The 23921-nt window shown below is 53.9% G+C and overlaps 4 protein-coding genes across 4 annotated transcripts; 3 read left to right on the top strand and 1 right to left on the bottom strand.

Moving 5' to 3' along the window:
• Nucleotides 1-37: 37 nt before the first annotated feature.
• J7T55_001691 (uncharacterized protein) lies at nucleotides 38-2170 on the bottom strand (the record flags this gene model as incomplete). Its single annotated transcript, XM_053135694.1, has 3 exons — nucleotides 38-318; nucleotides 738-2000; nucleotides 2068-2170. 3 exons carry the CDS (start codon nucleotides 2168-2170, stop codon nucleotides 38-40), a joined length of 1647 nt encoding a protein of 548 aa, XP_052986628.1.
• A 1469-nt stretch (nucleotides 2171-3639) lies between these two features.
• On the top strand, nucleotides 3640-4988 carry J7T55_001690 (uncharacterized protein; the record flags this gene model as incomplete). The annotated part of the gene is made up of 4 exons (XM_053135693.1): nucleotides 3640-3693; nucleotides 3760-4297; nucleotides 4378-4596; nucleotides 4657-4988. The coding sequence occupies 4 exons, from the start codon at nucleotides 3640-3642 to the stop codon at nucleotides 4986-4988; spliced, it is 1143 nt and encodes a 380-aa protein (XP_052986627.1).
• Nucleotides 4989-7852: 2864 nt separating this feature from the next.
• J7T55_001689 (uncharacterized protein) lies at nucleotides 7853-8367 on the top strand (the record flags this gene model as incomplete). Its single annotated transcript, XM_053135692.1, has 2 exons — nucleotides 7853-7940; nucleotides 8051-8367. 2 exons carry the CDS (start codon nucleotides 7853-7855, stop codon nucleotides 8365-8367), a joined length of 405 nt encoding a protein of 134 aa, XP_052986626.1.
• A 12880-nt stretch (nucleotides 8368-21247) lies between these two features.
• Nucleotides 21248-23257, top strand: J7T55_001688 (uncharacterized protein; the record flags this gene model as incomplete). The annotated part of the gene is made up of 2 exons (XM_053135691.1): nucleotides 21248-21857; nucleotides 21981-23257. 2 exons carry the CDS (start codon nucleotides 21248-21250, stop codon nucleotides 23255-23257), a joined length of 1887 nt encoding a protein of 628 aa, XP_052986625.1.
• Nucleotides 23258-23921: the final 664 nt, after the last annotated feature.

Raw genomic sequence — 23921 nt, 5'->3', positions numbered from 1 at the left:
ATAGAAACAAGAGCGAACACACATGCACAGCTGATTGTCACCAAGTTGATCTGCGTTTCTTGGCACGTTGGGTTTGAGTATCAAGATGGTCATCTTTATTGAGCCTGTCTAGCTGCTTTATGAAGTCTCCGCCGGCCACACTCTTTGCAGAGTATCTGTAAATACCAGTCTTGACGCTTCGGCCAGCTGTCACTGTTGGGACAGGGCCTGTCGCGGCAGCGTATGGCCCAGGGCCGGTAAACTCGGTGGCCGCAAAGGTAGCGGTCGTAAGGTCGATAGCACATGGTGGCAGGTATTGTGAACGTCTCAGGACGCTTGCTATCAAGCAGGCACTCAATAATGCTGCAGATCAGGGGTTTTACCGATTCTCCGCCAGATGAGGTCGAGTTCAAGTCGAAGCTAAATAAGAGAAGGTAGGGCAACAGTCAACGCTTTCACCGTTCAAATGGATCGATCATACGTGGCAGTGACACGTTAGACATTGTGGCCACCTCGGTCTTGCTCACTGTGAGTTCTTACTCAATCACCTTTTGTGGCCAGGTTCCGAGTTGATTGCCGAGTGCCATCTCGTTAGAGCCAGCTCCCGTCTCTGGCGCGAATGTCTTGGCAGACAGCGCTTGGTATGGCTATGACAGTGCAACTGCGTCTGACTGACCATGACGCTACGAGGTCTTCCAAAGGGCAGACATACTTGTTCAAAAGAATACGCGACAGCACAGCCTAATGCCAGTACCTACCCCAAATCGCAAACTCCTCCTTGGTTCCGCGGAACTTGAAGTCGACCTCGACAACGTCCTGGAAGCCCTCCTTGATGCTCGGCTTTTTAAATCGACTGGCGAATCCGTTGAATGCGAGCTTAGGTAGAGCAGTCCTCGCTTCTGGGTTCATGTCCTTATTCAAGGCCCTGACGGCATCATTGTGCTCAGCCAGGCTCAGCGGTGTCTTGAACCATACACATCGGATTGGTACACCTGCCTGTCTGGCGAGATCGATCCATTGACTTCGTACCTCGGGGTCTGGGTTCGTATTGTCGACCGTGATCGACTCTCCCTTCTCAAGTTGCTCCTTGGCAGCCTTGAAGCACTTGTCTTTGCTCTTCAGGATGTCCTGGTTGACCCTTTCGTATCCCAGAGGCTTCAAGTACCTCCAGTAGAAGGTGCTCTTGCCCGCTCCTGGTGGTCCGCAGAACAGCACGATGTCCTTGTCGTTCTTTTTCTCGAAAACTACATCTTCTACTTGGTCGTCATGGCTCGGGAATGTGTACGATGAGACGTCGAAATCTCTCGAAAACTCCCGAGGCTGCTCATTGAGGAAGAATTCCTCGGGTGTTTGGTACTTGATACCCGCATTGTGGGCGAAGTTGCGGTCGGAACAGCTGAAGTCCTTTGATATGGCCTTCTTTCCTCCGGAGGCCGGCACAGCGACGCGTCCGCCAGCGTCGCCGACAAAGATGCTTTCGTCCTTGTCGATATCTTCCAAGTGATAGTCCTCGCAGAGCTCCTTCCACATGCCTATCCTGGGCTTGCGATAGATGTCCCTGCCCGTCGCGGCGTATATAGAGGTGGGGATGTCGAGCTGGGCTAGGACTGCGCTGATCTTCTGCTTGAACGGGGCGACTCGTTTCGTGTTGTCGGGGCCTTTTGCACCAGGCTCTCGGTGCAAGGAGAGGCCATTCTGGTTAGAGAAAATGACGACGCGGTATCCATCCTGGTAGATACTCCGCAGCTTGGCTGGGACTGTGCTGTCCCACCACTTCCAGTCCGAAGGGTCGCTGCCAAACTTCTTGCCAGAAGCCGAAGTGATCAGTGTGGAGTCGAGGTCGAACGCAGCGACTTTTCTCCTCTTGTTGTTCGATGGCTCGTCTGCGATGCCACCGCCCTCGTACCGTCCGACAAGCAGTGTAGCAGGCGAATCATCGTCTGGGGCGCGCTCTGACCAGGCGACTCGGGGCTGGTCTTTCTTCTGGGATGTGGGCTTGAAGAAGTTCGCAACGGCACCGTCTGGCTCGTGATGTCAGTCAGAAGTTTGATGGCCAGCAGCATGCCTCTAGAGGCCTGGTGTGCCTACTGGTGACAGTGCTCTGGACCTTGCGCTTGACAGGGGGTGGTGAGATGGAGGGATCGTTGTCATCGTCGGCCGCGGTAGGACGTTGTCGCTTGGAGGAGGACATTGTGCAGACGTCCCACGAAGCTAAGGAGAGTTGACCGTGGCCAATGCTATTAGACAATCTTCTGTTGACAAGGTTGACGTGGATGAAGCATTTTCGCCTTAGGTACATCAATGGACAAGGAGCATTGAATGTCGGAAGGGCCAAGTCGATGTCCCTAGGCTTCGCACTAATTACCTACAGTTTAACAAGCGCGTCAGACGCGTTCAGCATCAGTGGAAACCTAACCCTGGGCTGAGGTGGGTCGGGCGGGGGGGGGGGCCGAACAGAAGGGGCTGGCCTGCAATGTAATGGCTTGTTTAAATCAAAGCAAGCACCAGCAAGAATTTACCATACAAACATGCACAATTACTTGTTTCTTTGCTCCTTGATTTGCGTCTCTCAGCGCATATTTTTTTTTTGGACGAAAGTGACGCATGACAGACAAGTCCAGCGCTGGTAGCGTTCTCAAGGCTGTCTCAAGTCTAGACAAGAGCCAGCCAGTGTGCCCAAAACGAGGCTTCGTAGAATTAAGCTCTGATTGTTTCCCTCCTTTTTCTTTTACTTTTTTGGCCTCATTTGCGCTGTCGCCTACGTAGTCTCGCCCAGGCTTTCTTTCTACTCGCGATTGGAAGCAGGACCTTCGAAACATACATCCGGGCCCCTGGAAGGCGGGGGTTGTAGATCGGGAGGCCAAGCTTGTCCCTCAGGCGAGAGTGGAACCGAGACTTGTGTCTTGCCATCCCAACAGCTGGCCCTATGAATGGCATCGAGGTCAACACGGCAGAGGTTCGCTCGCATTTTGAGTGAGGTGTAGGAGTGCACAGAGGAAAGCATAGTTCACCAGAATGATGACCGATACTCGGACGAGTGTCGATGCCATGGTGGTACTAGAACCAGGAAGAAGCTATCCTGGGCTGTGTTACTATGGAGAGGTCCTGCGGGACCAGTCAACTGGCAGAAGACCAGGGAAACATGGAAACATAGAGCTAGTGAGGCTGGGCAGAAGCTGGGAAGGTAAAAGAATATGCATCCAGACTATCCAGCTGATTCCGAGTCCTTGGGCAGGGAACTGCAGCCTGATCAGTGTTTCTCCAGTATTTTGTACTGGGACTCCACAATGATGGCCATTTGAGATATTTTTATCTCATGTCCACTTCAAGGTGGACGGTTGGGAGGATCCATTTGGCTAGTGGTCAGGTCTGTTGGTTCATCATCACCAATGAGTACTGAGCAACTTGCGCCAGCCATATCGTGGGGCTATCGCAGCGGAAGTGTGGATTCACTGTTACTATTGTTGCCCCAAAATCGCTGCAAGATTTTCAACGAATAGGTTGTCCACGAGCTGAAGCCGAACATAAAACCAATGTCCTGGCCAGATCTTGAAGTAGCGACCAAGCCCCCAAGAATACAAGCATTCAGTGACCGGCAAGCAATTTTAGGGAGGCCATACACTTTTCCAAATTCCATTTCAGATCTTACATCCTGCCGCCATGATTGCCATGACCGATACGGGGTCTGATTTTGTGTCCCTGAAAGCATATCATGTAAGTCAATTCGCTGAACTTCAAATTATCGGAGGGTCGTATATAGCTAAATGTTCTTCATCGTAGGTCATCCAGTGGTTGTTCTTTGCCCTCTGTCTACTTGCTTTCGCGGGCCGTACGTATGTTCGTTACGTTTGTTTCCACCGTCTCCTCGTTGAGGACTGGCTTATGCTCTTGGCCCTAGCATGCCATTTGGGCTTAGCTATCATGGGCCAACTGTTCTTAGCCAACATATATGAGGTGACTGCTGCTGAGCATGGCGCGCCAATTGGGCCCAACTTCTTTACGAGCGGATTGCATGCCCTCAAGGCATTCGGAGTCCTATCGGTACTGAGTGTGATTGGAATTTGGCTCATCAAACTCAACTTTCTCTTGTTCTTTTATCGACTTGGCAACCAGATTGCCGTATACCGGGTCGTGTGGTGGATTGTCTTTATCTTCAGTATTGGCTGTGGTGCAGGTTGCTTGGGGCTATTCCAATACCCGTGCATGTTCGGCAGTCTCGAGACCGTCTTCGTGCAGTGCTCTACATTCTCTGTCATTCGAGAGACGTACGTTCGTGTCGTCATGACCGCGGTTCTTGACATTGTGTCCGATGTCACCAGTGAGTCGTTCCTAGGTTGCCAACTCGTATAATCTCGTTGAGCAGAATACATGTGCTGACCCATCGATGCTGCAATTCAGTTCTCGCTTTCCCCATCTACATTCTCTGGAAAGTCAAGATCACTTTACGGAAGAAACTCCTTCTTTCAGCAGTATTCGGTATGGTTGGGTTTACAATCGCCGTTACAATCGTTCGTGGCAGTATTTTCGGTGGCGTCTATAAATCTATTAACGAAAGTGGGGAGAACCAAGTGAACATCACTTGGATAACTTTCTGGTTCCTCGTCGAGTTCACTGTTGGTAAGTTGAGGACTTTTACCGGAAAAGGTCGATCAAGTCATGGTTGCTGACACTACGTAGCCTACATCATCGCCTGCATCGTCTCGTTCCGAACACTCTTCGTTCACAATGAGCAGCAGTCTGAGGCAAGAGATGCAGGGCGCAAGCGGCAAGAGTCGGAAGAGCGCAGGAGACAAGGCCTGATGGAGAGGATGCGCAGGCTCCACGACTCGATCCTGGACACATGCCGCACCTGGGAGGGCCACTGGGACGACTCAAGCCTGTCTCTCTTGCGCACATTCCGGTTGCCCAAGCCGCCTTCGGGAAGATTGAGTGTTGATTTTTCGAGAGACACCGGGGTGTCTTCCAGCCAGAGGGTCTCGAAAGAATTGAGCAATGAATTCCAGGCCTGACCTTCGTTCATCGAAGCCAAAATTCTTCGTCGGACATTAGTCATTTATTTGGGAAGAGGGGAAGGGGCCCTGGTACGGTTGAGGGAAGAAGATAGAATTAGATTTCAAACTTTGATGCTTGAGGAACTCAATGCTGACAGAGAATGAGGCGCCTACATCCAGGCAAATTATACGTCACCAAAGGAAGTGCCGATGCAACAACACAAAAGGTCTCGACTATATATACAAGCAAAAGGGCACCTTACCAGTACATGCTCTGTAATATGTCCATTTGCTTATTGAATTCTCCATCAGTATTTCTATGCCTTTTACACAGTGTTTTATCAAGTACGGTCGACCACATAATCTGAGCAATATGTAGATCAAATGGTTCATTAGGCTGTCCCCAGTTTCGGCAAGTCTGCATAGTTGCCAATACCTCACCAGATCTAGATGAGGATGCACGCCCCAAATCTACTGCAATCTTGAATTTAGTACATACACCGTTGAAATGTAGGGATTGCACTCGTTTGAGTCATCCCCTGATAATTGTTTGGTTATTGTGTTGATAATTGACTCAACGGATGGATTGGTAAGTGAAGAAGAGAAAGGTTGAGTGGTAACAGATTCTGTGCCTGCACCTCGAGTACCCTCGGCTGAGATGAGCTTCGGGCGTTCTGTAAGGCGCGGCTGTAGGGCAGCAGACATGGGGGAGCCATCCAATCGGGCGGATGCTGGGAAAGTTTCGGTATCGAATTCGGGTCATTGTACACGTGAATGTGCCCTTTACACATGTGCATGGATTGAAAGTCTGGGGTCGCAGCAGCAGCATGCATGGATGCCGAGGCCGAAAGAAGACCGAGGAGCCGGCAAGGGCGCGTTGGGACGTGTCGTGTGTCACATAGGTAGGGCACATTACTTTCGAATTTGGCAGTGGTCGATGTCATTGAAGTTGATGATCTCAAGATGGATACTGTAGACAATTCACACAAGGCGAGCAAGCAAGAGGCTGCGGCTGCTGCTGCGGCTGCTGCTTACCCGATACGATAGTCCGGAAGTACTGGAGAAGCGGAGGTCAGCATGTGACAGGCAGCTAGGTTAACCGTATACTGGAGTAATTTGTCGTGGACTGCAAAAAGGTGGGGAGGCGTAAAGTTTGTGCGACTCGTCCCTAAGGGCAAAAGCAGTCGCGTCGACCCATTGTGGGGAGACTTGGCATGGTAAGGTTCGAGATGATGGTAAGCAGTTCTCATGTGCATTGGGACGGCAAAAAGTTGTGTCACTTGAGGAGGAGGTGGTGGTGGTGGCGGTGATGTTGATGGTGTACGTCGTATACGTGGTGGATGGTCGACAGGAGTCCGGACTCGGGGCACGGTTGAGAGAGGACAGGAATGAATGTCCGACAGTGGTGAGATCTGATTATTTGGAGGACACGCCGGAGTTTCTTAGATGTTGGGGGCTGTCGGGCTTGGTCGGGGAGGAAGAGAGACAGAGACACACATATTGCGATGATGTGATACGTCGAGCGCAAACAGTACAGTAATACAAAGGTCTAAAAGGCTAAGGGAAGGGTTCGTTATCGGGCTGGAGCAGGTTGCAGTGGGCCCACAGAGAGGCGGGGATAAGCGCGGGGCATTCCAGATCTGCCCACTGGGTTGGGTACTGTACTGCAGCTTGGGTTACAGTAGCCTAGATTTCCCCCGATTTCTTCATCTGTGTCTGTGCTGTCTTTGGGTGCAGAGTAATGTAAAGTAATCTGAATGTGTCTACGAGTACGTACTGATCTACCTCGGTTTGGACGGGGCCTGGACGGGATGGGGAAAGTATGGGAAAAAGGATGGGACGATGTGTGGAGGGAATGGCGTGGTTTTGCCTGGGACTGGCAGGGACAGGCAGGGACTGCAGGGGCTCTTTCCCCGAGATTCGGACTTTGACTTTGGGGGCAGGTGCACATGTGTGTGTTTGTGTTTAGTGTGTGTGACCCAATGCAGCAGCCGCATGCGGCAGTAAGGCAGTGGAGGAAGGAGGAAGGCAGTGTGTGTGTGCGTGTGCGTGTGCGGGTGGCAGGGAAGGTCCGTTCATCGCTCGGTGCCTGCTCCCAGTGGCCCGGGTGGGCATGTGGGCAAATTCCACAGTGAGAAAGAAAAAAAAAAGTTAAGCTGCAGGCTCATGCTCATGCTCATGCTCATGGTCAGGGCTTGGCCTAAGCTTGTGAAAGAAACAGCCAACCTTGGAAAGTCACAGGCAGTGCTGCTAACTAACCCACCTGCAGATAAACACCCTAGCCCACCTGCCCACTCCCACTGCTGCCAGCCCACTCACTGCACTGCTTGGCTGCCCAGGTGTCCAGTCGCCCCACCGAAATCGCAATCGCTCTCTCGCTCAATCAAATTCGTCCGTTGTTTCCCCAAATTCCAAAATCCGAAAATCGCCCGCCGGTTCCTGCCTACTTGGTACTGGCTGCTTGTGCTTGTGCTTGTGCTTGTATGTCCGTGCCCGTATGCCCGCGCTTGTAGCCCCCGCCTGGCGCCCGCCGACCTCCTTCAAACAAGACCTCGCTCCATCTCGACATTTTTCTTCCTCCCATTCCCACCTCCCACCCTACTTCACTCTCGTCGCCCTATTCCATCCAGCAGCCAGCCTCTTGGTCTTTCTCCGTCCGTCACTTCCTTCTGCAGCAATACCGAAAACTCCCATTCACATTGGTCTTGCAAAAACACTTTGTGTGATTTATAATTCTCCGACGCGACCGCAATCTTGACAAGACAGTTAAGCCGCCCACCTCCTTCGCAAACGTCTCTCAGCCAGGTTCAACAGCACAGAACCACTACCTTACAGGCCAACTTTTCATTTACATACCAAACAAACACACAAACACAATCAACATGTTTGCGACCCGAGCTCTCCGACAGGCGGCTGCCCACGCTGAGCGTGTCCCCTCCATCAAGTTCATTGGAAAGCGCTCCATTCCCTGTACGTCGCTCTCTCATGCCCACCCTCTTCCCTTCGGTCCGGACGCCACGAGCTTCCTCGGAATCCATTTTTTCAGACCTCGAAACTGATCTGACCTCGCTCCTCCACAGCTGCTGTTGACCACAGCCCAAGGCCTCACCCAGCCAGCCCCAGCCAGTCCCTCCCCTCCGACTTCTCAGCCAGCTCCCACCACTCCTTCTCCGAGTACCGCCAGCGCTCCCAGCAGTACGGCCCGCTCCAGAAGACCTGGGCTCGCACCAGCGAGGGCGGCATCGGGGGCGCCTCCGGCTCAGCACTGCCCTCCATCAACCCCCCTCAGGGCTTCTTCTTCGACCGCGACGAGCTCCCCTCCCGCTTCCACAGGACCTCCTGGAGCGCCGAGGAGATTGAGGCCATCGAGAGCGGCGGCGCCTCCGCATTCGCTTGAGACATGGCCGTGACGGCAGTTGTGAGGTTGTTGGAGTCACAAGTACGGGCCCTTTGGAAAGCAGCATGACTATCCCTACGCAGTGAAGGTGTTGGCGGTGTGTACGAGGACGCGGCGTCGGCCTGGAAATGGATCCGACAAGACTTGTCCGTACCTCCGTGGACAGATGGGGAAGCCAGGTCAAACAGTGCTAGGAGGCCACGAGGCAACTCCCGTCGCCTTGGGCTTGCAGTGGTCGCGTCGAAAGGCCCACCGCCCCGGTGGCTTGGCCCTGGAGGGGCATTGCTCGACTCCATGTTCTGGGGTCTCTTCACATGGCGTTGAGGGTCCGGCTTTGCTCATTTGGCGCCCCATTCTGTAGCCCTCTACAAATTGTCGAGAAAACAGGATCGCGGTTTGTAAGGATAGCTAGCTGCGCCACTGCGAGGATCGAGGCCTGAATATCATGCTGCTCCCCGCTTACTCGGGGTTATACATTTACATTCCATCTGTTCTTGACGTGATTTCTTGTACTGTGGCCATTCTACGTTCTGCAAGGGTATGGGCCAGGTCTTCCGGCTCTCCCACCAGTCTCCCGGTTGCCTCTGTCCTCGTGATTTGCAGGTGGCTTCCAGGACGACTTGTCCGATCAACACTCACCCTCCCCTCGCACTCGTCATGTTTAGTCCATTGAATCCGGATGTGTACATTAATAGGTTGGCCTGAGAGGAACAGAACCTTTGATTGAGAAGTGATTTTATCTCCACATGAAATCTAAACGCAAACCGGCAGTGTGTATGTACATGCCAATTGGTATGCTCAGACATTTTCTGCAATATCAGGCAGCTTCGATTAAACAGACAGCAAGAACGATTCATTACAGGGCACATGGCTGAGGCTGGACCGTTTACTCTTTCACTCTAGCAGTCATGATCACACCCGATGGCTAGAGGGGTCTTCTACTATGAAAGGCGAATTTGTGAATGTCGTTTCTGAGTCCGGTCAACGTGGGCCGTCACCTGTGTGCCCCAACCAGGGCGATTTTGGCTTGCTACAGTCAATCTGAGACACTGCACTGTAAAGAAAAGCGACAGCTGAAATCACGAACGTCTATGACGTTGGGTTTCGCCTCGCTGGACGTCGATACAGCCTACCACATAAGAATATAGTCGCTGGGCGCATGAACAGGATGTTGGAGGCAGCGTGAGTTCTTCCGCTCGGGAATGGATTCTCCTTCGGTCGCCGAGACTTCGCAAGGTGGCGGCTATGACCCAGGCGTGGGGAGTAGACTAGGTACGTGCAGCTTCTGAAACTCCGTCCAGACCAAAAGACTGAAGACGGCATGATGGAACTCGCCCTGCCGGTGCTGTGGCCGGCGGAGACAGTGGCACGAGGACAAGTAAAGAGGCTGAATGTTGAAGAAGCTTGTTCCGCAGGGCCGCTGGAAAGAAGCCTTCCGTTAAAACACATTTCTCCGTGTCAACTGACTCATGGATGGCCTGTAAATTCAGTTTTGAGATTTCTCGCATTTCCGCAAAGCCCATCTCTGACAGATCCCGACGAGATAATACGGCCCCTGCAAGACAGGTACTGAAACTGAGCAGTCCGACTGCAGGAGATGAGGTAGATACCGTCAGAGGCCTCATGTCAGTTGAGGAGCCTCGCTGGCCCATATACTTGTCTCTTATTTTCCAGCCCTTTGAATTTCTCATCTCCTATCCTTTAGCACTGGAAAGTGGTTGTGATGAACACGAGTGCCAAATAATTCTTGACCAGAGCACGCGTGTATTGCTTGTAATCCCGAAAACGCGAACACTGTCAGGATCACATTCACGCCCCAGTCCTTGTCCAGATTGTTATTAGACATGAGACACTTTTGATTTCGACAACCTGAACTCCACATACACAACACAACGAGCACGCGGACAATAGTTCATCTGTTCGACCTTTCCATTGGAGTCCCAAGCAGGCAGTACCAAATGACAAAGGGGAATGGGGATGGGGGCGGGATTTTGCGATCACGCCAATGCGTATGGTATAGGAATTGAAGATGATCAGGGGACTATAAGGCGCGAGACTTGATCGACCACCATAAAGCTTAAGTAGTCGTCTGAATTATTGCAACGACGCCATGGTTAGCAACATGACTGTGCTGTAACATACACGATACGAGGTCGTGAATTTTCCCCAACCTGAGTGAGAACAGATTCTCAGGATCAGTCTCCCCTTTAATCGAACCTTTTACTTACATTCCTGCCTACAGCGTAAATGTTTGCCTCGGTCAACATATGGCCGTGAGGTTTTGCTCACCGTGAGTATAGTGGATATTCGTTGGCAAACCCTCGCGAGATCTAAGAGTGTCCGGAAGGTTGCGGCCTGACAACTGAAATAAGCGGTGGGCAATGGGGAGGTCTTCGCGAGCTTCACAGGCGGCTTCCTCGAAGGCTGTGTTTTGCAGCTTAAAGGTATTGCCGCCGTTATTAAACGGTTCAGCAAATGATAGAGTAGATGAATTTCACACCAAATTTGTCGGACCGACTTCACATGATAAATGGGCCCGGTTCAAATTTGGATAACGGCAAATATATGTTGTGGCTAACTCGAAGATCACGGAGAACCCTTGTGCTTTTCGGCATCACGAGAGGCCAGGCCTGCTTCTTCGGTCACTTTTAGCACCAGTGGCCAAATTGAAGCAGTCAACAACATTGGCGAGACGTACACAGTCAGTTCCGTTCAGCTGTAAGCGACTGATATCAGTTCTTGATGCCTCTCAGCAAGTATCCCACTTTCGATCGAGCTGAAGCAAAGTCTCCTGAGGATTTTCCACCCTCGAGGCTCAGCAGTACTGGATGGCTGAAATTCGCACCCTATGAGAATTTGAGTATCAAAGTCCGCAATGGCGCAATGTCGGCTGAGATCATACTTCTTGGATTGAACTAATAGCTTTACCACCTCCGTAACAATCACTTTACCGTCACATAAGATTCAAATCACGTATGATGACTGCGTATAGTTCATGATCTTATACTGATCTGTGACGCCATAAAACCAAAAAATATTAGCAGTGCTATCCTTTCGAATCAAGTTTCAGACAGTGTGAGCCTCTACAATGGGAATTTGGTCCTCTGGGACTTCCAGCAGGCCATTCCTTAACCGCTGGATACGAGAACTGCCCATTCTTGTTTTCCCCCTTGTCCAGCAGTCCATAAGACAGACAACCTGGCACGCCCTCTCCCTGGCCTCCAACAATACGAATTCATGCAAGTCTGGCTAACCAGAGCAGCCCACTTCACATGCACATCGACGAACGTCGCCAGTGCATTGGCCACTTCCAAGTTAGTCGCCCGGCGAGAATGCTACGGGGCAAGATGAAGCGCTATCGACTTGCTAACCATCCAGGAGCGTGCCCTTGATGGCTATCAGACCTTCTACTTCCCAAAACGGATGTACTTCATTCTTCACATGCAAGCAGCCTGAAAAATGGTGTTCATGACAGAGGGAAAACTTTGGCAAAGTCCGGCAAACCCAAGCAGGACCCCAACATGTGCAACTCGCACGTCAAGAACCCCCCCAACAGAAATGAGCTACAGCTGAAGTCTCGCGTGGCATCAATATCGAGACTTGGAAGTCCTGATGCGCGCGCGGAACATCAGCTGGAGGAACGCATCAGATCGGAAATTGGGTTGATGACATGTCACACAGCACGAGGCTTGCGTCAAGAGGATTCCCCCCTTCGGACATCCATCCTTCAGTGTAACTGCTGCTGCAGCTCTTTTGCATGCTGCATGAGCTCTAAGAATGTTTTCTCTTGGTCCACTAGAGAAAAGTGGCGACGATGATAATAATAATAAAAGTGGAGTTTGAGCCAGTAGTAAGTGGACGATCACAGGGATGGCAATAAGCCTCAACGGCGCAACCTGATGCCCAGGACTTGCCGTATTGAGTCCATGATTCCATTAGTAAACCGGAACTACTGCGACCTGTCATGGATGCTGCATGCAAGGCCTCTTCTCCATCGACCGTTGAGATCTTGTCTTGGGCCACAAAAAATCCTGCTGATGAACCTTGCACCACTGCCGCTAGGTCAGTAGTCAAGGTAAGAGGCAGCAATAATGCACGGCAATGAAGGCAAAGGTCCAGGTAGCAGCCTATCTCTGCCGTTGTTGCCGGGAACCAGTTGACACAGTGTGAAGTCCAGTCCTGGAAGAGAGTAGCCACGACGTTGCACGTGACCTCCATCTTGGGCAAGATGCTCGAGTGACGAGCATTGGGCGACAGTTACTTTGGCGACTGGCGTGTTGGGTCAGCAGTCCGACGCGCATATCGGTGCGTAGAACGAGGAAATCACCACATTTGGAATCCATCCTGCGAGTCGACAGTTTACTCGCCCGCGTCACTGTGTTCTTGCCAGCCACTGGACCGATCGATCCACGTTGACGATGCAACTTCCGGTGTCATCGAGTGAAAGAAAAGGTTGAGTGCAACGCAGGTGCCGCCATTGGCAAGACCCAAAGGTACAGGATAGATCGAGGGCAGGGAGCACAGGCAAGACGGGGTGCACACACTTGTTGCAGGCTGTGTTGGCCTCGGCTGGGAAACCCGTGTCATGTTCACAACCCCGGTATGTGCCATCCAAGTATATGCCCGATGTCGTCGGCATCAAATAGTCGGTCTTGACGACCCTCCATAACGCAAGGCCAAGAATAACCAAAGGGGGCTAATGCAAGGGGCGACACGTCCTTTGCAATGAACGCCCATAGGTGGGCGAGCGCTGCTTACAGAGGGCGTCAACATACACAGTAAGACGCATGAATTTGGAGGGTAGCATTCCGTGAGAAGAGTAAGCCTCACCCTTGATGAAGATGAGAAAGGGAGAGCTGACGTGATGATGTGTATGATATCGAGGCGATCTTATGACGTTGGATCTAGGAATGGCACTGGTGTTCCCCACGGGCGGAAGCTTGCGGCGCAGCAGCCTTTTGCGTGGGATATGCGTGGGATAGGCGTTGGCATCTCCTGCTGGAAATCGAGAGCAGGCAGATGGAGATGCTCGAATGCCTTTCGCCACCTTGGAGGAAGCTTTGACTGCCCGAGCTTCACTCAGCATGTACGTGTAGGGACCTAGGTAGGTGTGAGTGGCCAGAGTTTGCTGCAAGGCGAACGCTTGTTCGTCAATAGCGATTGTTTTCCTGTGGAGTCCAGGCGCCTTCTAATGCAGTGTACCGCAGCAGAATGACCGACCTCTCGTTCGGATCACCTCTGCCTCTCTGAATCCACGCAGTCGAGTCAGTCTAGTCGCTGGGGAGAATTTGGTTCAGATCAAGGTTTTAAGGCGCACAAAGCCAATGGCTCGGAGGTCGGGAACTCTATGCAGTCCGCCATGACGGCTCAGTCACTGAAAAGACTCGAGCCACGGAAGAACTGTTGCACGTACGCAGAATGCCACTGTGGGCTTGGACGTCCGTGTTGCGAAGGGGGAGGCTGAGAAGTCTGCGCGTGTCCGCAGGCCGTCGAGAGGCACGAACGACGATGCTGCCACATGAGACCGAGGGGCGTCTGGGCTCGTGGATTCCGGCTAAACAGACCGAGGACGTGCAGCCGCAACTTGGACACGGCTGGTTGGCGGGATGGGCTTCTTCTCGCAAGGGTGGATTCGCCCGAAGTAACAAATGGCTGGGATTGGCGGCGTGGTGACATGTGTCAGCAGGGACTCGGTTCAAGACATTGATCCAAAGTGGTAACGATTCAAGACACGTAATCTGTAGGGGGTGTCGTGATCGTTCCGGGTCGTGTGGCGGCAGCTCGGACTCTACCTATCTGCCCTGTTCTTTCCGCCCTGGCTGCCGTGTATCTGCATGTCGCCTCGCCTGTGTGGTCGTGTGTGCCCGACCTGGACCCCTAGAAGCGAGGGGAAAACCGAGCAGATGGAATACGACAGGCGGGCCGGAGCAGCAGGGGCGGGAGCGGGAGCGGGACGGGGATGACGAGGGGATGGTATGGTGTTGAGGTTGTGGTCCAATATCGAAGAACAGCCAGATTGATTGGTGAGAAGTCAAGATTGGAGACAGGCATGCTGGGCGTGGCGGGTACAGTAAGATTTTGGTGACTGGTCGCAATGGAGGTGTTGAGGCACAAACACAATGCTTCCCCGGCGCCCCTGTCCCTCGCCAAAGACATATCAAAATGTGTGCTCTCATGTGTTGCGTTCGCATGCTGTCACCACATCCCGATTGTCAAGTCCAGCCCAGCCCAGCCCCGCCCAATGTCCGCCGAGTCTAATCATTGGAATCATTGGGAGTGGGGAGTGGGGAGTGGGAAGTGGGAAGTGCAGCTCTCGAGTGAAAGCTGGCCGAGCTACAGCAGCTACAGCAGCTACTGCTGCAGCTTGCAGCAGCTGCTGTGTGACCAGGGGAATGGACTATACACAGTCAGACAGTCAGACAGTCAGACTCTAGACAGCATAGGCTGTGAAGGCTGGGCGAACCGTCTGTTTCATGTGCCGTCCTTGGGGGGTGGGATTGTGGGATCAGTACGTGCCAGCTCTGCGACGTCGTCACTACACGGACGGAGACGGACTTTTTGACTTAAGTCCAGTCTAGAAATGTAGGCTTTGGTGAGCTGCGATGGAGGCCGGGGCTAATGAGAGGATGGATCAGTCAGTCCTCAGTCAGTCAGTCACTCAGTCAGTGCGTGGAGGCGAAACGAAACAAAACACCCTACCGAGGTGCTGTGATGTACACGTACAAACAGTGTTTCTGTTCTTCTCACATCCGTGCGTGCGCACATCAGACTCAAAAGTGTTGCCGTGTGTGGTGGACAAGAAGTCATGTACATGTACCCACCCTACCAACACCAACTTTGATGGACCGACCATCTGCTCGGTGAAGCCACGGGCTCGGATGAACAGGGGCCACGTTCAGACCTGCCAGACCAAGACTTTGGTGCTGTCGCAGAAACAGACGGACCGGCCAAGTACATGTAAAGATGACGACGTACGAGCGCTGTGCGACGGCAGTAGGTTCGCAGGACCGTGACTAACGATGCTGTACCACATCCCACGAAGTCCACCACAAACCACATAGACTACCACAAGTGGACCCCTACCGAGGTGCGAAAAGGTACATGTTTACACAGCCAGAAGAGAAGAGCAGAGCAGAGCACAGGGAAGCACAGCACAGCACAGCACAGCACAGCACAGTATGCACGTCCTCGAGCTTGAGCTTGAGCTTCTTCCTCTTGCAGTTTGCAGGGGGCCTAACCCGTTCTGGATGCTTGCCCTTTCCAGATGTTCTTTCCCAAAATCCTGTCCCAAAATGTGTGAAGGTGGGGCAGCGGGTTCATGGGTGCAGACCAACAGGATCAAACGGATCACAATACCCTGCCTGCACTCTGCACCTTGCACCTGCACCATCTGCACCACCTGCACGCACCACCGTGGGCCCAGGCACCAAGACCAGCACGGCCCAAGCTCACACGGGGGGTGAGCCTTCCGAATCTGGCTAACAGTTAGCTCGAGGATACGTACAGTAGCTACAGTTCTTACTGTGCTTCTTCTTTTTCCCGGACACCCACAGCACAGCACAGCACAGCACTGCTCCTTGGATGAATAGAGAGGCGAAAAAAAGAGGCACACAGATCAGACAGATCAGATCGGAGCAGATCAGATCAGACCAGACCAGACAATTCCAGAACAGCCGGCATCTCGCTCGTTGATGTCATTCTCGTCATGTCTCCTCTCCTTCTGCCTTCCTCCCCCCCACCACCCACCAACTTCTTCTTTTCCTTTTCTGGTTGAAACACGAGAAAAGAAACCGAGAAAAAGTCTTCACATTTCTCCTCCTCTGAGATGGCCTGTCACCCACACCTGTTGGGTCTGCTATGACGACGCTGATGACTTTTTCACTTTTTGTCGAAACCCTGGGCACCCTGAACACCCTGACGAGCAATTTCTAATCTCCCCGACGACTGAGCGCCCGAGGCCGAAGACTCAGATACTCCATGGGGAGGAGGCACTCTGGTCTTTGGTCTGTGGGGCTGCAGCAGTCATCCTCGTTCTCGTTGACGGGGCTCGTGTTGCTTTGTCCGGCCATCCAGTTAGAACAAGCACCACCCAGGAAGCATCACCTCTCTGGCTCCTGTGCCCTGTGGCTGTTCCCGTGCACCTTGCAGCATCTGGTCTACCAGCTCTGCTGTACACGTACCTGGATGTCAGAAAAGGCTATCATCGTGCAGTGTGTAAGCAACATGGGGGGAAACAATGCAGTACCTGCGCCATCCGACTGGCATTAGAAACTCAATCGGAGCGGGTTCACACGAACCTTCACACTGGCTGACCGGACGCCGCCCCACTGCGCACAGCACTGCGCTTTACTTACTGTGGGCATTTGGTGCCTCTGTGGAACGCCGACGTTGTGTTAATCCCTCACCCCGCGCTGTCAAACTGACCAAGCCTGACCTGACATGGCCTAATCAGGTTCTGTTCTTGCTCAACGCAACGGCTTGTTGGCAGACTGCCAGACCCGAGGCCGACGGGCAGTGCGGCGGCGCAGGCTCGCTTTTTGCACCGCACACAACCCACTTTGAGCCCCACATGTGTGCAGGCCCATTGACATTCCGGCAGCCCGAGTCAATTCGCTGCAGAGGTTTCGAGAAAGCCAATTCTGTCTCTCGTGGCAATCTGCAGGGTTTCCAGGGCCAGCCAGGCGTGCCAGGGAGCAAGAAAGGGGAGAAGGTCCAGGCCCAGGCCCCCAGGTCCAGGGCTGAAGACGACGAGGAAGAGGTTCCCACCGGCCCACCGAGCCCATTGACCCATGCCACCACCAAATCGCCAGGACGCCAGGCTTGCTCGCTTGCAAGGCTTGCCCAGCCCTCTCCCCCCTGCTCCCTGCTCACTGCGCCTTGAAGCCTGTCAGCCAGGACAGGATCATGGCTCGGCCCACTCTCCAGATATCATCCTTCGTCATCGCTCTGCCTGTCAGCCTGTCTACACACTAGCCCAAGCGAGGTGCTTGCGAAGAAGGAAGAAGCAACGAGCAAGTTTGCACGAATCTCTTCGTTGCCTTTGCCGGCCAGGTTGGCTTGTTCCAGCCGTCGGCTATTAAGATCGCTTGGAAAAGCCCCAACAGACCAAAATACTGGGGATGGCAGCGCTCTAGCTAGCACGCAATCAGGCACTATAACGAGCCGCAAGACTTCGATCTGCATCTACGAGGGGAACGGCCGTTTCATGAAAGAACAGCTGCACACCCGGAAGTCTCTTTAGCTCTCTCCCCCAACGTTCAAAGCGCGCGGAAACAACGTGGGCCGCCGGCCTGGGCCCCGCGGCCCGCCCAGCGGCGAGACGCCTCGGCCCTCGCTCGTTCGCGCAACGCTGCGGGTAGCGGTAGCGGTAGCGGTAGCGGTAGCGGTTGAGGGTGTTGCAGCGGTAGCGGCATTTTCCTCGACGACGATCCACTGGACCAGAGCGCAGCAATGACGATGGCAGAGGCGCCGTCATATCAGCGCGCAGGCGGCTTTTCTTTTTCCTTCCTTCCTGCCTGGGCTCAGTCCGATTCCCATCTTGCCATTGGTTCGCTTCAGTCTGAGAGAGGCTTGATGTTAGCCACCTCCGGACCGACTACTGCAAACTCTACTGCGGGAGTGAAGGAAGAAAGAAAGAGAAATAAAAAAGAAAAAGGAAAAGAGCCAGAGGGAGAGACCAGCCCCAGCTGCACACCACACCATCACAGCTCTACTGTACTGTATGGTACGTGTAGAGTTCGCTCGCCCGACCTGTCTGCCTCTTGGGCGAATCCCCTGGCCCGCAGCCAGGTTTGTAAGCCGCATCAGCGTCACTCTTTCGGGGCAAGACATGGCTTGGCTGCTTGGCGGTCCGACGATGTCGCTGTCAAGGTTGGCTAGCCTCTCTGACCGGCCAGACGCCAGCCAGGGCTGCCAGGCCAGACCCAAAGGCAAGCCACCCAACCAACACGGCCAGATGGAACCCATCCAGTTCGTCCTCCCGCCCGCACCACGTCGTCGGGCTCAATCCTGCCGCACCGCACCGCACCGCGCCGGCACCACCCCACTCGTTACATTTGCACGCATGCAGTTGCTTCCCCAACACCCACCCCGTCAGCAGTCCCAGCCACCTCTGATCCTGTTGCCCGCCCCATCCTGTGCTCATCATCCTATGTGCTCGATTCAACGTCTTTGGTGCGCTGGAGGGACGCTCTCGGCCTCTGCCTACTACTATCCATCCCTTGATCTGGAGCAAAAGCGGTGCGAGACACCATAAATAACTTCAAAGAAAAAGCACACAAGTAGAGATTATATGCACTGGGCCGTCCTGCAATATCTAGTAGAGTCTGATTACACGTATGATACCTCTGCCTAAAGTTATGCCTACCCACAGTCACACGTCGATCCAGACGCTTCACGTGGCAGGAACAAGGGGAGGGGATATAAGCTTCGCAAGATTGATTGGCAACGCGATCCCCATTTCGCGTTGGGCACTCTTGGTCCAGCGCATCGCTGCATTGTCGTGCTTTCCAAAGCTGCCTGCCGTCAGTGCTACGGACCCGTGTACTTGAGAGGCATCACCACATGACGGCACTCACCTCCGACATCAATTCTTCCCCAACACAGCCGTGAAAGCGCATGAAGCTGTGCAGAATTGACAATTATTGCTGGGGATGGGATGGTTGCAGTTTGTCCATTGGCCCCGCACATGTAGCCATGGTGGGATAGAAGCATGCACACAAAATATCGACCAAATAAATTCCCAGCTTTGTACCGAAGCCAGTGGGCACGCATGACAGACCAGCCAGTCCAGTCAGTCATCAGTCCGTCTATCAGGCAACTATGAGGCCACGTTGATGGCGTCCTGTGCCATTGCTGGCCACTTCCTTGGTCCAAGCCAGCCAGCCTGGCCAGCCTGGCTCTCAGCACGCCTGGGCAATGCACGGAGGCTTTTCTCGGGCAGGTTGGGCGAAGACTGCGATGGACGATCCAGGGTATGGTACCTAGGTACAGCAGGTACATACAATACAGTAGTTGGCATCCACAACACAAATCGGGAACTCGCAAAAAGATGTCCTGCGCGCGCCCCACTGCTTTAGCGGTGCTCCTGTGGACTCCCATGGACAAGAAGGGAAGCAGGGCTGCGACGTCAGGTCGATTGGACCGTGGGTGACGGCGAGGGAGACAGCGTTTAGGCGGCACTCCGTGTGACATCCGAGTCTCCAATCGACTGTCTGCCGGCGTCACGATCCCTTGCAGCATCGCATCGCATAGCATCGCGCCTGGGTGTTTTCTCCTGCACATGCACAACCAACCAAACCCCCCCCCCCCCAATCCCTCTCTCCCCCTCCAGCAAGCCCAAAGCTGGGCCTTGACCTTGGTTTCTCCAACGCAGCACGCTGTCAGCTATTTTATTTTTGTGCTATTTTCCTGCGCACCCAGGTAGATTAGACTAGATTGTAGCCCGTAAACCAACCACTTCACTGCACACAGCATATGCCGGCGTTGAGAGAAAGAATGACGGAAGGAGTAGGCGAGTGATCAGCGCTACATAGGTACTGTGGTATATGCACGCCCTCGGTAGTCAGGTCTATGTATGTATGTACAGTATGCATGCATGTATGTACTTTGCTCACCCAAAATTGGAACCGGAGACTTGCTTCCCCTGCCCTCTCGCGCTTTCTGTCCATCCTGTCCTGTCATGTCAGTATCGCCAGTCCGTCCAGGGCCACAGCAGCAGGATGATGATGATGATGATGATCATCACTCATGCTCCTTTTCCTCGCAGATTTATAGAGAAAAAAAAAGGCTGTTCCGAACTGTGTACTGTGAGCTGCACGAAGTAAGCTGAGTTGAATGGAATCTCGCAGCTCACAACAGAGTCATACACAGCCACCTCACAAACACCCAGCAGTGGCAGTAGCAGTAGCAGCAGCAGTAGCAGCAGCAAGCAGCAGAGACCAGTGGAGTGGTCCAGGTTGTTCCTTTCATAGACCCTGGCACCTGGGAGGTCTCTTCCGCAGCACCATCCGTGCATCGGCCTCCTGCGCCCTTTCGGGCCTAGCTGCTACCGTTTAGGGAAGGGTGGTTATGTACATACGGCGAGTACCTGGGAACAGCAGTCCTCTACGTACCGTATGCAGCCACTGCCACCCTAGCACTAATACCGTAAAGCTTTTCCAAGGTTGGGCCGTTTCCTGTTTCCACCACACACCCGGCACCACTATGTACCCAGCACCACCACCACCACCCAGGCCAGGCCTGTTCTGTGGCAAGCCTGCAAAGCCTGCAGGCCCTGTCCAGGCCCTCGCTCTTCCGTCTTACACACAGTTCGTTCTTCTTTCTCATCCACCGCACTGACCCCACCAGCCAACGGTCATTGGGCCGGTACGTACCCAAGAAACTCTGTGATCCCCGATCCCTGAGCTCGACCACCTTTTCCCGCCAACCCAAAAAATCACACCCCAGAACTTTCGAGCTCGCCCCCCCCACCACCCACCACCCCCCGGCAGGACAAGAAATACCACGCGACATAACCCTATCATTGTCTAGAGCTTTCACCCCATTCTTTCTCCCACCTACAGTTCTCCTGATGATCCAACCCGTCTGCAGCATTTGAGTGTCCAGAGAGAGCGAGAGAGCGTGTGTGTTTGAGAGAGAGTGTGTGTCTTCTGAAAACATCTTTCTAGTTGGAGTGCGCGCGCGCACAAGCGAGCGAGAGAGGAAAAGAGAGAGACACAGCTGTGTTTGTTTGCCGCGCCAGAGGAGGAAGCAAAAGGCTGGGGACGCCAATCGAACTCGTCAAGAGAAACAACACGACTACCGACCGACACCAGACCATACCAAGGACAGCAACAAACTTTTATCCTACGGACACAGCGAAAACCCACCCCATAACATAATGTCTACTGCAAGATCACGACCAGCAGACCTGTCGCTGCCGGCCGATGGAGGGGCCTGGCTGAAGCAATCATACCAGGATACCGATCAGCAGCTCCACGGGAATAACAACAACAACCCCCCTGGCCAGTCCGAACAAAGTGATCAGCACAATGATCAGCAGCAGCACACATTGCCTTCTTCTTTGCAACCACACCAACACCCAATTGCTCTGCCCAGCGAGACTCGCGACCAGTCCTTCGTTTACTACAATCCAAACTCCAACTCGTCAGCTTCCGACCTCACCTCCCCCCTCACTCCTACCTTTTCCCACCACGGTGGTAGCCACCTGCGATACGCCAGCTCCACCTCGTCCCTCGACCTTCAAGCAGCTACTTCCTCGACCTGCTCCGACAGCCCAGTGTCACCGGCCCAGCCCCCACACAATGCCAACAACAACAACAACAACAACAACAACACAAGCGCTAGTGCCAACAAGAGACTGCTGCCAGACGTGCAAGAAGAGCCGCTCGAGCGCGACGGCGACAGCGACGGCGACCTGGACGAGGACCGCCACTCTGCAATGACCATGTTGACCGACGACCAGATGAGCAGTCTCTACGACTGTTTGTGTACGTCTGGCCCTACCACTCTTTTTATGGGGGGAGGGAGACGAGAGGATTCGAAGGGCCTCCCATCTCCCCCAAACCCCCTTCAACTGCATGCTCTTTTGGCTGACCTTCGATTTCACACAGGTGACTCGCCATGCATCCACCAAAACTCCGACATGGTCCACAGCGCCGACTGGACTCGCCCCGTCGACAATGATCTGGGCTGTTTCGAATATGATATGGGATTCTTGAGCGACGGCGACCAAGATCCCACGCTCCACCCCACAAAGCGCAATGGCGCCGACTCGCCCCTTGCCGGTCTCACAATGCGACTGGGTACGCGCTTCCCGACCCTGAATCGCTGGAGATCGACAAAGCGAAGGCACAGGGCTTTCACGGCTGCATCCGAGCCGTCTCTCGACCTGCCTCCTGCCTTGTCCCGCGCCACCTCGACGAGCCGGTCGTCCTCCCTGTCGGCACCCAGCCGGAGATTTAACGACCGGTCTAACGAGCCCCCTTTGCCGCCCACGCCTGCCCTGTCCTTCTACGAATTCGAAAGCACTGAGAGCATACCAATCCCTAGAGTTGCCAGCATCGACATCGAGAGGGCGAGTGCTGTGCGACAGAGCATAGAGAGAGAGCGGGCGCTTGCGACCACTCCTCTGTTGCCGCCCCTGATGACTGAGGTCCCCTCAATTATCTCGTCTCAGACACAATCTCAGGCGCCATCTCCTCTCCAGTCGCCCACCATCGCTCCTCAGTTAGGCTCGGAGCTGAACTCGCCAGTCGTTTATGCGACTCCACCGCTGAGCACAAAGCCATCCTTCTCTTCTTTTCGACCTCCCCTCTTGACCAGTCTGTCCTCACCAGTTGTTGCCACGAGTGACGTGGTTTGCACGATCCCGCACCTATTGGAACAACACGACGCCTGGTCCGACCGCCTTGGGCATGCCAACTACACCATCCTGCCCAGGCCCTACAATCCCCAAGCCGCCGACTTTGACACTCTACGCACCCTACGCGCCGACTGGGACCTGGCCAGAATTAACTACACCAAGCACATTGTGCGCACTGGCGAACATTACGGCACAACTTCCAAGGCCTACGCTCTCACCGAAGCGAAGTGGGCGGAGACTGAGCGGGAATGGAAGCAGGCGCACGACGCCCTGCTTGATCGTGTCGCCGCCCTAAACCCCGGCTTCGAAGCCCAACTGCGGTGGGACCGCCTACAGGACGACACTCCTACGGCCATCCCAAAGATGCTGGATGCCGAAGGCAAGTTCCCTGATCTGGGAGACGAGGACATTGTTGGTCCTATGGTGCGGGACGCTGTCATGGTGCGTGATCCGGGCTCAGAGGCAGAGAATGGCGCGAGGAAGTTCTGGAAGAACCTCGCAGGCAAGGTCGGACTGAGGAAGTGAAACTTCCCTCCCTGCCCTGCTTGACGGCTCAGGGCCGCTTTGACGACTTTTTATGACCGACACGACCTAGCATCATCACAGCGCAACCTCGGTTTCTACATCCGACTTTCTACTTTCATCACCGTATCTCGTGTCGACTACCGCGCCTGATCTATCGACATCACGTCGGATTTACAAACTCCTCGCCTGCCTGCGTCTCAGATCGGCCTCACATCTACCGGGCTCTTCTCGGCTCACGCACTCCTAAACGCTGGCCAAGCGATCTGACCAGGCTCGTACTCGCGCCTAATCCATGAATGTTTATTTTCTAGAATTTCAATATTTATTGTTCAATATGGAGAGGTTCTTCCTGCTCTTGGGTAGAACTTTCCACCAACATGGCCGTTCCACTAATGTGAAATGGTTCTATTCCTGGCATGGGTCATTAAGGGAAGCCTTCGCCAAAGCACCCGCACACAGATGGCCCAGCGCGAAGGGGGACAAGCTATTGTCCAGCAATTTCTGGGGTGTGCCCAAGGGGCTTGAACAAGTGGCGGTCTGGTTTCAACAGATACAGACGGACTCGGGCCGGGCCTGAGCTGACAACAGAACCTGGCGCCTTGTGGCGCTGGGCAGAGGCAGCAAAAAGAGACATTCGTTCCCACGACATTTCCTTTTTTTTTCT

Source organism: Diaporthe amygdali (genome assembly GCF_026229845.1).
Source record: "Diaporthe amygdali strain CAA958 chromosome Unknown NODE_58_length_245710_cov_65_198243, whole genome shotgun sequence".
Lineage (NCBI taxonomy): Eukaryota > Fungi > Ascomycota > Sordariomycetes > Diaporthales > Diaporthaceae > Diaporthe > Diaporthe amygdali.
Note: the sequence above shows the minus strand (reverse complement) of the source record. Positions and strands in the feature narration are given on the sequence as shown.